This window comes from Rhamphochromis longiceps, linkage group LG7 (assembly GCF_057381845.1).
Source record: "Rhamphochromis longiceps isolate RC_006_pf linkage group LG7, R_longiceps_female_GT1.1, whole genome shotgun sequence".
NCBI lineage: Eukaryota > Metazoa > Chordata > Actinopteri > Cichliformes > Cichlidae > Rhamphochromis > Rhamphochromis longiceps.
Genome location: NC_140563.1, coordinates 24,914,061 through 24,926,998, shown reverse-complemented (window position 1 = coordinate 24,926,998; position 12,938 = coordinate 24,914,061). Strand labels below are relative to the sequence as shown.

The window sequence follows — 12,938 nt, the reverse complement described above, 5'->3', positions numbered from 1 at the left end:
CAATGACTGAAACAAGCACCACTAGTGAACACTGAGCTGTGAGGTCAGTTCCTTGATCTGAACACAGTTTAGATCAACACAGTTAATGGCAGCAGCTTCACACAGTCATCAACCACATGTACAAGAAATTCAATAATATATATGAAAAAAAACGAACAATAATCATGAAATGCATATCCATTCATTCTGACTTTGACCTCAGAGGCTAGTATAGTATAGTTTATTTTGCATCTGCAGAGATTTATGGATTCTAATATGAATACAAACATTAATTAAGAACTTGTCTGATTCATTGGAATCAGAAATGGTAAAATACAGCTGAAAACCCTTTTCAGTCCAAACCTTGTTCACCTAATCACACACTTACCCACAAATAGTTTGACACGCAGTCTGTAGTAGCCAAGCTTTGAACCGCTAACCTTTACCTTTTCAGTCATTTCCACCCCACAACTTAAAAGTGACAGTTAACAGTAAAAACCAAGAAAATGTTGCTTAAGTCAGCACACAATTCACAGTAAAAGAATACAGATTAGATCGAATTTACTTTTGTCAAACACCAGCAACAACCTTTTCATCTCTTGAAGATGCTCCTGAAGAGGTTTGTGGCTCTTGGACTGAGACTATTTGCTGTGTAACGGCACAAAACTACCCAGTCCTGAAAGTCAAGCTGTCACCTCAGTTAGACAGAGAGAGAAGGGGGAAAGTCTAGACTAGGTATATAAAATGAGTGAAAGAAAAGAGGGAAGCTAGAGTTGAGGGGTCAGAGGTCACCTACAGGCAGTGGAAACAAAAAAGGGTGAATGTCAGAACAAAGGCAGTAATTGAAGGCAGGCACTGTATCACTCTCACACAGTTTGAGAACAACTATTCTGTCTGTGCCTAACTAAGGATCATTTAAAAAAACAAAACAAAACTTCAAACAGGTTTTCTCAAATATGCGTACAGTGTGTGATTTCACCAACAATACCTTTATTGTTCATTGTGGAAGCATTTTTGACTCAGTAGCAGCTGCATGTTGGCTACATATGGAAAGCATGATGCAGCAGTACCCTGCGTAGTAATTACAGTTCTCTGTGGTTGTTTTATGTTCACCTCAAAGGACGGTTTGTTCAGTAAAAAAAAAAAAAAGCATGGCCAACTCAACGGTAAGCAAAGGACGTAAAGAAGAGTAAATGAATTCTGATAATATAGCTTTATTACACTGACAGAATTCAACTGACATTACATAGGAACATGTACCTTCAGGATTTTTTGTATAGACGAATTCATACACACACACACACACACACACACACACACACACACACACACGCACGCACGCACACACACACACACACACACAGAACAGACAGTGTTAAAAACAAACAAAGCATCAGAAAATCACATGATCTAAGAGACAGCAGTCTTTGAGTTTTGTGAGGCGGCTCCAGTTTGTACAACATTCTATATCGTTTTCAAGATGATTTACCAGCAATGAAGCTAAACGAGCATCCACACAGACCCACAACGAATCCACACGTCTCTGTCTGTATTTACCTAACGGCAGTGGTTCATATACAAGTGGTTTTAATCATTGTTTGTGGCATGATTCACTCACCCCTGGTCACCCCAGCGAAGAAGAGGCTCATCATCAATACAAAAATATAGTACAGCAATTTTCTTGTCATAGCAAACATTCATAACTGTCCATTAATGGCCCAATCATATCAGCGGCCATTCAGATTTTTTTTTTTAAACAACAACGTACAAGCAAAAAACAAAAATCTGCTACATATAGCAATGTTAAAATGGACACTGACCACATGAGTGAAGTTTTAGCCCATTGGTGACAAATTACTCGAATTGAGAGCTAACCAATTAAAAAATCAAACTGCTGCATTTCTGACAATCTGGTTTTCTTTTTTCAGGAAACCATTTAATTCCATTAATTTCAGCACACCGTATAATTCAAATTCAAGTTGTATATTCCAGTATAACACAAAAAGAAGTCATTTCTTGTTATATAATGGTCATCACAAATGTCACCACTTGGATTTAGGGACTTGAGTAAATTACAATGGCAAATTGATGCAGCAATACGTTTTTATACATTTGACTAACTGGCACATTCAAACAGAACAGAACATTTAAAATAGTGTTAGCCCAGCCTCTGTCCAGGCTGTACCCTGCCTCTTGCTCTAGCTGGGAGAGAAGCTTTGAGGCAGGTACCAATGTTCAATGCTTCTGTTCATATATATATATACAGTATACTCAGAAATACAACCTAAAGATATAATACTGGGGCTGTTGTTGTTGTTGTGTATTCCACAAACACAACTTGCACAGAGACAAAACCCGACCATTTCTTGAGCTGCGATGCTACTCTGCTACATATCCTGCACAGTGTGGTGAGAGAACTGCATCTCCGAACCCATGCTCTCCAGAATAAACAGAAAGAAAAGGATGAAAATTTTCTACAATTCTTCAAGTATCTTGTTCTTGCATTACAGACTGTAAAAAAACAAAACAAAACAAAAAACCAATTTATACTGGGTTCTACACAGCAATACCAATATGTTGGTAATAAGCTAATATTAGCTTATAACATCGGTCCAGCATCATATTGGTCTGACTCTAATTTTTAGATTGTGCTGAAATGAATAGAAGTAAATGGAATGAAATATCAAACCCTATCACATGCTTCTCAGAAAGTCTAAATTGTACATCATTTGTAGTCAAGAGGCAACAGATTTTTTCAAATACACGGGTAGGGTTGTTAAACATCAAAACAGAGCGATCATAAAAGAATATACAGCGGTCAGTTACAGTCAGATAAAATGACAGTCCTGTTTTGAGGCCAGACAAACACAGGGACTCTTTGAAGTGCGATAACTTGAGATTCTTCAGAGCACAACAAAAAATTTAAAAGTTATTCAAGGCATCAAAATATGAGCTTTGATTGAATGAATTAAATGTGAGATAAAAAACCTTGTGGCTGCGAACCCGTTTTATCAGCTACACTGTACACAGTTTTTCTGTCAATAAAATGCAAGCCGTACGAAACAGATGCTCGACATACAGTAAGCAACAACAACAAAACTCCCTGGACTTGCACGGTTCTCATTTATTACTCTTACTTCCAAGAAAACATCAAAGTGAGCTGCATTTTTATTTATTCATTTTTTGATATATAAGTTTCAAGTTGAAAAAAAAAAGGCTTTTATTTCACCACCAGAAACATCTGGGGATTCCCCACAGGTGAAACACATTTCTGAAAGGGGAATTTTTACCCATCAGAAAGCTAGTGGTCCAAAGACAATTACACAAATAAAGCATCCAGTGATCTGCACACAGGCAGCAGAATTTGTACACATCCCACTGTACACTTACACACTGCCACTAACCTCCAGTATGCCTCAGTTTACACACCCGAGGCAGAAAACCCATCAGAGCACAGGCTAGATTGTCTCTCAGGTAACATGAAGTCATGTTTACGGTTTGTGGAGGTGTGACTTTTATATATAACATGACTACGTGGCCATTTGTCACTCATTCACATTACAGATGCAGTAAAGGTCTGAGCCACATCCACTCATTGAAGCACATGCCACCCACAGAGGAGTAGAAAGCTACCCTGGTTTGTGTGTGGGTGCATCAGTCACTGAGATGTGCTTCTTCGATGGCCGTTTTGTCTACCGGAAATCTCCAAGGAGGCATTGTAGTTGTCTTGTACACGATGGAGGACGTTTGACCTCTTGCTCCTCTGGGTCAATGAAAGGTCAGAAAAGATTGACAAAAGTTGAAAAGGTCAGCCCTAAAGTTCTTGGAGGCCACTGTCATTTGGTGACGCTTGAGAAGGTCAAAGGGCCACAATCAATGCACAGTGAGTGAAAGGTCTGTTTTCCCTCAGCATGCAGTGTCCAGTGTTTGGCAAATACATACAGTAGTTCTCAAACAGAGTCTTCATCACCTCACCTTTTCTTCCTTGCTTCATCCCTCCTTCCGAGTCTCATCCATCATCCGCTCCCTTTTCCCTTTTCAGGTGCAGCAGTCTTGGGCCACCTGACAGAAGAGTGGGGAGCGGGATGGCAGGGAAGTGGATGTTGAAGGCTCAGAGGAGGATGAGGAGGAGGAAACGGTGGAGGAGAGGAGGGAGGGGTAGGGGCTCATCTTGTCTATGTTGACGTACGTGGTGTTGAGCAGGACGTAGTGCTCGCCGCTGAAACTGGAGAAGATGGCAGAGATGCGGGAAACCAGCTCAGAGAATGAGGGCCGTCGTTCAGGCTTTGGGTGCCAACACTCGATCATGACCGTGTAGCTAAAAGCAGAGAAGAGAGACATTAAATCATGATGAAGGCAGGACATTACCATGTGGTTACACCTGTACACTGTACAGTGATTTGGCAAAATGTTTGAAATGTCAAAAGCTAGCATCTGAGATGTAGAGTGTAAAGACTTAAAAGCTGCTGTATTGATGTGGGTATATTATATGTAATTGCTCCTCTCTAAGAAGTCTTTGTTTATGTGGCTTCTGAAATAACTTGCACAGCAGTAGAGCCTGACTGATTCAGGATTTCTAGGGTGAAAAGAAATCTATGTATGTATGTTTGTTATATGTATAAGCTATGTGATGGACAAGATATCAAAACAGCCCACAGGACCTTTCTGATTGTTTTTATTTATACATATGTCTGTAAGAGGCCAAAATTCACTCATAATATCCGCCATGATATGATGTAATGGTTGGGCTCTACAAAAGAGGAAAATTAATTTACACTAATTGGAGACAAATGCTTACTTTACAAATTCTCTAAAGTTGTTTTATTTATTTTTTTGAAGAAGTGCCAATTTAGAAAACCAGTGTATGAGGGCAGCCCCAAAAAATTGCGCAAACACAAACACTTAGTGATTGTTCTGTACCGAGTCTGATTGCTGTTTATTTATGTCCATTAGCGACGAGGCATTTCTTTCTACAAACACAAGAGGTGAATTCTTGGTCACGGGAAACGTGAACTGTGTAGCCCCTGCTACAAAAAAAGCATTAGAAGGTGTTTGTAATGTTTGATATTTCTGTAATATAAATAGATATTGTAAACACATCTTTTTGGGCGGACAAATCACGTGATCTGTTGTTATGTGGCCCAGCAAATAAGTGGTGGGCTCCCAGCAATCCTAGCAGTTTAGTCAGTTCTGGAGATCTTGAATGTGACTTTGGTTAAGTTATTGCATATTTTTTCTTGGTGTAATGACTTTATTTATTATATTGTAGCTCTAAAATATCCATTTTTATTATTTGCACCAAAGCAAACTAACCATAAAACCCCCAAAACAATTTAATGTTAAGACTTCAGGAACTAACACCTCCTTATTAACAAGTCTGCCATAATCTGGGACCCAAAACATCCTGTGAACACTCGTGGATGAAACATTGCACAAATATTTGCAGATGTGCATCATCTCCTGACGTCTGTTTAATTTATAGCTTGGGAAATTTGGGCCTCTGCCTCCTCACCTGAACACTCCCATTCCCCTCTAACGTCCACACACACTATGCACCTTATGATGTTATCTGGGATGTATGAGATCATTCTTGGCATTTGCTTCACAGGCCAGAGTTTAATGGATAAGAGCAAGTGTTAAGTGAGCTTTGCTGAAAATGACTGAGTTTAAAAAAAAAAAAAAAAAGGATTTTCTTTTGTTATTTTAAGAGTTTCAGGTAAGTTTGCTTGAAACAGTCTAAACAGTCCTGGTTTGACAAGTGATTGGCAGCAGTTCCAATGTGAACTGTTCCAAAGAAAACTGGAAAAACTCGACTGTGTCAAGAGAAAAGGTTTTCTTAACACTTCCAGTAACTCTTTCACTAATGGGTCAGCACTTCACATACCACAGCAACAAGTGCTCAGCAATCAGAATCAAGAAGCCTTTAGAAAAGAAATGTTGTACTCGCACTGGTTTTCCATTTAAATTAACTTCTGCATACTGTATGTGCGCACACTCACAGGGCATCAGGGCAGAACTCGGGCTGCAGCAGCCTCCTCCCCTGCAGGAGGAACACCGTGATGTCGAAGGAGTTCACATCAGAATACGGCGGAGCTCCGCGGGTCATGAGTTCCCATAGCAATACGCCAAAAGACCACTACATGGAGAGTTTCATTGTTATCCCTTTAATGACATACTTGTTGTTCTGATGTAAACAGTTAAACACTGCTAAAAAGTCCTCACCACGTCTGATTTGGTGGTAAACTTGTGCGTCTGCAGACTCTCCAGAGCCATCCATTTAACGGGCAGCTTGACTCCACTCTTGTTGTGAACGCTGTAATACTCTTTGTCATAAACATCTCTGGCCAGGCCGAAGTCTGCCACCTTTACTGTGTAGCTCTCATCCAGCCTGTCGGGGAAAACACGAAATGCCTTTTTTACTTCATTTTAACAATAACTGAAATAATTAACTTATTACTATACTAATTATAGTATTATAGTACTATTTTCTTTGACTATTTTCTACTTGCCATTGTTATAAGGTACTTATTCTACTCTTTATTGCTCTCTTGATTCTGTCTCTTCCCACCTGTATTTACTTCTATTTTCTGCTGTGTTGTGCCTTTTTATATTTAAAACACCATCACTTGATGCTAAATGAGTAAATGCCAGCTCACATGCAGTTCCTGGCAGCCAGGTCTCGGTGGACAAACTTCTTGCTGGCCAGATACTCCATCCCTCTGGCCACCTGCAGCCCAAAGCCCATCAGGTCCTTAACTGTTGGGTTCTGGAAGAATCAATTACAGTCACCTTGTTGCACATCATCAAACTTGTGAAATGTGTCTTGAAATGAACTAAAGTTCTGGTGCAGAAATTTGCAACATGCTTATATGTGGGCCCTTACATGTCCCTCATCACGGATGAAGTTGCGCAGGTCGCCGTGTTTCATATACGGAAGAACCACCAGGGGTGAGCCCTCTGGCGGAAGGCAGATACCCAACAGGGAGAGAACGTTGGGGTGGCTGAAGTCCTTCATGATGATCCCCTCCTTCAGGAACTGAGACACCTCTTCCAAGTCTGTGATGCCTGATAAGAAAAAAACAAGTTGACATCATTTTCATGTTAGCTTAGTTAGTTTTTGACTTTTATCATGAAACATTTCTAAAATTCCCCCCGTAAAGTCAAAATAAAATACAGTTAAAGGGGACCTATTGTGGTTTTCTTTTTTAAATTATGAATGGGTCATTCTTACTATTCGGTGCCATTTGAGTCCTAATGACATAATATGGTATATTTAGTGTAAAACTTGTCTAATGCTTATTTCTAAACCATTTTCTTGTATGTTTAACCCCCCTCTACCATAGAACACATTGATATATACACAGGATAAATACATTAAAAGTAAATTACTTTTATTTTAGCACAAGTCACTAAAGTACTATGTCCCCAGTCATGCTTGCTCGACTTCAGTTACAAATATAACTTAAAAAAAAAAAAATCTAGATTTTTCATCATTTCTGGATTGGCTTATTTCTAATGTTCCTCATCAAATGTTCTTTTTTATTATTAATGCATGTTTAATACTTAAAATCTTTAAAAAATGTTGTGTCCCTGAATCAACTGTCACCCCTGTTACTCTGATAAGAATTCCATAGAACACATCACCTGATTATTCTTTTAGTCACATGACACTCCCGGATGTAACATATTTTGGAGGGAAAACTTTCAAGAAGAAGACGAGTAAGTACCACTCTTTAATCAACCCTTTTTTCAATGTTTTAGCAAGATTTTGTAATGTGGCAAAGCATAACACGTCCAACCTGTTACGCTTATTAATAGTGGAAACAATTTTTTTTTTGTAATTTTTATAATATGGCTAATAAACATGTTAAAAATGGTTCTTAGTGGTCACCATGTACTAGCTTGTTGTTCATCATACTAGTAGTAATGGCTAAGTTTAGCATAAAATCTCCCCCCTGTTACCGTCACCCCTGTTATTGCTATGCACTGTAACAGGGGGGACACATGGTAACAGGGGGGACGTAAGATGATAGAAGTTTAGTTTTTGGGTTGATTGCAAGCAGAAAATAAAGGCCTTCTTCTTAAGAGATGACGTCAGTCGGATGACAACAGGACGAAAGCAAACTGTAACTCAAAAGAAAATAAAAAAACAGAAACGTTTGCTAACTGATTCACTGAAGAATCTGCACCATAAGTTTCTTTCAGAAACTGAGCATCAGGTCTCATATTCTTGTTTCTGCACCTTAAGACCATTTTGGGTTGTGGTGCCCACAGAAGCTAATCGTGAAACCTGTCAGTGCAGGACACATGAGAACTTACAGTTCATGGCCAATGCCCTGTACGTCCAAGGTCTGTCAGCAACAAAACACATTGAAGAGATGGTAGATGCAACAATGTGTGATGCTAAATCCAAAGTCTGTGCATACGGTGAGTGCAAAGACTGTTTCAGTACAACACACACACTCTTGAGACCTCCTAACAGCACAGAGATAGCCTTTACCAAGTGGTCTCTAGAAGAGAATGAAAAATTAAATGACGGAGAGGTATCTGGTAAAAAGTCAACAATTACAGTGAAGACAACTGTCATGACAACAGAGGATGCACTTGCAGGTGAATTTCATGACGGACTACTCAGATTTAGGCGGCACGTCTTTAATATCCGATGGCAGTATAGGGCCTACAGACAACTGAGAGAAAATTTGAGAAACGATGAATGTCTGCTACATGTAGATTTTAGTGAGAACTACTCCTGTAAGTATTCTCAAGAAGTACAAGCAGTCCACTTTGGAGGGTCACACCAGCAGGTAACCCTACATACTGGAGTACTGTACACTGCAGCTGAACAGTCACCAGTAACATTCTGCTCTATCTCACCTTCCAGGCGGCATGATCCCCCTGCGATATGGGCCCATCTTGACCCTGTGTTAGACATGATCAGAGAAAGATACCCTCTTATCAAACACCTCCATGTCTTCAGCGATGGTCCAGCTACACAATACAAACAAAAGGGCAACTTTTACCTGCTCTCAAAAGAGCCATTCAAAAAAGGGTTCAAAAACATCAGCTGGAACTTTTTTGAGGCCAGCCATGGAAAGGGGGCTCCAGATGGTATTGGAGCCACCCTTAAAAGGTCAGCTGACACAATTGTCCGCCATGGAGGAGATATCCCCAACGCAGAAGCTATGTTTCACAAGCTGAGAGACATGGGCACTTCAGTGGAACTTTTTTTTGTGGGAGAAGATGATGTTGAGAGGAAAGTAAAAGAAATTATTGATGGACCGACACTTGTGCCTGTCAAAGGAACCATGAAAATCCACCAAGTACTCAGTTTCTCTCCAGGAACAATAAAATACAGGGACATAACCTGCCTTTGCCAGGCAGACAAAGGTGTACTGGACTGTGAATGCTATGGCCTGAAGGAGATAAGCCTTAGTCAAGAGGCAAGTCCACATTGCACTGAGGGACCAACCCGGCCTGAGAACATCACAAAAGATCATATTGGTCAGTGGTGCATTATCAACTACGATGGTGAACCCTACCCAGGAATCATTCTGGAGGTTGAAGAGGATGTTAAAGTGAAATGCATGCACAAGAACGGGACCAACAAGTTCCACTGGCCAAGTCCATGTGAGGACATAACCTGGTATAGGGATGACCAGGTTGTGTGTCTGATGAAAGAACCAACACCTTTGAATAAGAGGTCAGTTCAGCTGGAGAGGAAAGTGTGGGATTTCGTTGAAAAAAACTGGAGTTGCTGGTCTGTTGCATAGGTAAAATGTGTGAGAAAAATGTTCATTATGTTGGGTGTACAGTAAAAATTTGCTTGTTTAATGTGGACATGTATCTACCTGTGTTGGTTGGACGGGCATGGTGAAGGTGTTCAAAGTTTCTTTAAGGTGGTATTTTTTGTCACTGATGTTATGTCCACCCTGTTACCTCCTGTCCACCCTGTTTCTCCTCTGTCCACCCTGTTACCTGTGTGTTTCTTTTGTTAATTAAATCAAATCAACAAACTTAATGCATGTCTCTTTGGTTATTGGGAGGGAATGAATCAGCAAAATTAAGTTACTTAAAAATGGAGCCAATTTTTTTTTTATATTCCCTTTGAATCTAAAAACAATCTTTTGAAATTACACTGTGTCTTAAAACTGAACCTGTCTTCTTTCAATATAATGCTTGTTTAAAATACTTCCTTGAAATTTTCTTGCAGATTTTAAAAAGGGACATTGTAGCTTTTAGAAAATGTAAATATTACTATAACTGTGTATTCAAAACAGTTATTAATAGAAAATTGAATGTCCTGTAACAGGGTGGACATTTGGCACGTCATGGGTAAAGACTTTGATTTTAAAAAATATTATAATATAATATCCTTAGCTGGACCAATACATTTTTCTTATAGGTTGAAAATCCCTCTTTTAGATGAAATGTTAAAATAATTCAAAATTTTGTATTTTTTGATGAAGAGTGATCACACTGAAATGGCACCGAATAGTAGGAATGACCCGAATACAGCCGTTCATCCCCACCCATCTTATGATCAACCCTTCTGTTTGAACTGGGCAGCCAATGAGAAGAAAGTTGGCTTAAGGGGAGAGGAGCTAAAATAGCTTATTTCACACTAAAAACATGAATTTAGTTGCTGCATCAAGGCCCAGAATAAAATAAAAAGATTAAGGGGCTGAATTGGCCCTCTTTAAATGTTTTCTTTGTTTATGAACATTTGACATTTGGAAACTGGCAGGAATGATAATTGTATGATAAGGTGCAACTCTCCTGTCATGATATCAGTGGGAAGCCCTTCCTTAGATACCTTTGGGGAAAGAGAATGCTGATAGAAACCCATCTAAGAAAACACCCTCCCTGAAGATTCACCCCAGACTTGACCCATTCCCATTTGCCAATTGCATCCCTGCTTCTGGTGTCTTGCACTTTAGCCCTGCTGACTTTGCTATAATCTAGTTAGAAATGGAAGCTCTTTAGCCTTCAGCTGAGGTTAGACCCCAAAGGCAGAAAGAGAAGACATTTGATTTCAGTTTTGATTCTCAAGTTTTTCTGTGAGGAGAATGTCTCTATTACATAAACTACTCGTGCTTGTCATAAAACATATTTGCCATTCAACTAGATATCATAGTAACAGCTACATTAGGATAAAGGAATCAGTTTAAGCTACTGACTGCAACAAAATTGAATTGCACGTTCACTACAATTGTCCTACCACCGAAAATTATCCTACTACCTCTTATCCTACCATCCTTGTGGTTTGTGTCCCCCAGCAGCTGCACAGGTCCTTTCCCCATATTGTTCCTGCATCAATCTCCCTTGCTGCAACTGACAGGTTACACGATTAGCCGGGACCCTAATGCTGTCCTCACTATCGAATGCTCATTCATCACCATCATTTCAAGCCTGAAAAGGATTCAGGCTTCTGATGAGATGAGATCTTTAATGCCATTGGGAGCGCGGTGATATCATACAATAAGTATGCAATATAATATAACTAGATGAATGATTGAATAACTGTAGCTGGATGCAAATCCGTTTTGACAACAACAGTGTCTTTAGTCTGTGTGTGCCGGGTGAAGGAGGGGTCATGATGCATTTTAACCAGGGAAGCCTCAGTTTGCACACACCTGACTCTTATTTATTAATTACATTTACTTGGAGTGAGATTTTCAGAGTGAGACACATGGTTATGCTCCTTGGAGCACTCCAATGGCATTTGTTTACATACTGTACATATTTTCTGAATTAGGCTCTTGAGGCCTAAATATTGGGTTAAAAGTCACAAAAGTGGTTGTCTTTTTACCTGGATAAAGCACTGTGGTAACTTTGAGTGAACCCATAAGCTGGTTGGGAGCAGGTTAAACTACTCTATCCAAACTCTGTGTCATATTGTCAGAGAGTGTATTAATTAGGTGATGCAGAAGATTGATCTGGAGTCCATCTGCTTCAAAATTTAACGTTGTGCATTCAGAGGTGTTCTTCTTGGTTGTAACGAGTGGTTATTTGAGTTACTGTTGCCTCAGCTTGAAGCAATCTGGCCATTCTTTTCTGACTTCTGACAACAAAATGACATTTTCCCCACCGCCCCATTGTTTCTTTTTTGGTTCATTCACTGAAAAGGTTGTGTAGTTGCTGATTACACATTTGCATTAATGAGCAGCAGAGGTATTCCTAATGAAGTGGTTTTGGTGTATATGTGTGTATTTGTATACAAGTTTATTGAAATGCAGGCACCTTATTCAAGCTTAAGGATAGCTGATAAAGAACATAGTAACGGTGAGGTGAGAAACAGTACCATTGGTTTAATAATTTAAAAAATGTGCAATTAAATATTTCACTTATCACTGTTGGAAAGAAAACACTATAGAAAGAAATAAAAAAACTGAAAGACCCTCCACCCGCCAAAAAACACCATAAAACCAAAGCTAACACATTGATGAAAAAAAACCTGTACTTACGGTTCAGGGACTTGACGGCACAGTGTAGCTTCTGCCCGTCTGGCTCAAGCAGCGTTCCGTGAAAAACACAGCCGAAATGGCCTGCAGGTTACAACACGACGTACAGCATTAGTCAGTCATCATCGGGGAAATGAAAACCTCGTGTTTAAACCTGTAAAGGACTAACAAATAGCACTTCTTTACCCCACACAAATGACAGTGATAAATGGGATGCAACACTTTCAGGTCCAATGACAATAGGATCCAGCTGTGATGGAGGCCACACCATTAGTGGTAATAGATCTGTTACCACTGTGCCATAAAACAATGATTTAATCACAAACTTGGCTAGAAAACAGTTAAGAGTTTGTTAAGGTCATGCTTCTATAATGGGTTACTGGAACCCTTGAGGCCCAAGCTGACATAAAATTTGACGATCCTACTTTTCACCGTGACTCAGAAACATAACAAAAGCATGAAGGTGAAATTTGGCGGTCCATCAAAGCAAACTGAGAC

General features: G+C 39.6%; 1 protein-coding gene across 1 annotated transcript in view; it reads right to left on the bottom strand.

Moving 5' to 3' along the window:
- Positions 1-1,177: 1,177 nt before the first annotated feature.
- Positions 1,178-12,938, bottom strand: part of met (MET proto-oncogene, receptor tyrosine kinase) — a 70,727-nt gene continuing 58,966 nt past the window's right edge. The window contains exons 16-21 of the mRNA XM_085412982.1: positions 12,444-12,524; positions 6,863-7,044; positions 6,636-6,745; positions 6,202-6,367; positions 5,979-6,115; positions 1,178-4,297 (exon numbers count right to left, since the gene is read on the bottom strand). Coding sequence (XP_085269108.1) covers positions 4,018-4,297; positions 5,979-6,115; positions 6,202-6,367; positions 6,636-6,745; positions 6,863-7,044; positions 12,444-12,524 — 956 coding nt within the window. The 3' untranslated portion in view covers positions 1,178-4,017. The remainder of the gene's footprint in view (positions 4,298-5,978; positions 6,116-6,201; positions 6,368-6,635; positions 6,746-6,862; positions 7,045-12,443; positions 12,525-12,938) is intronic.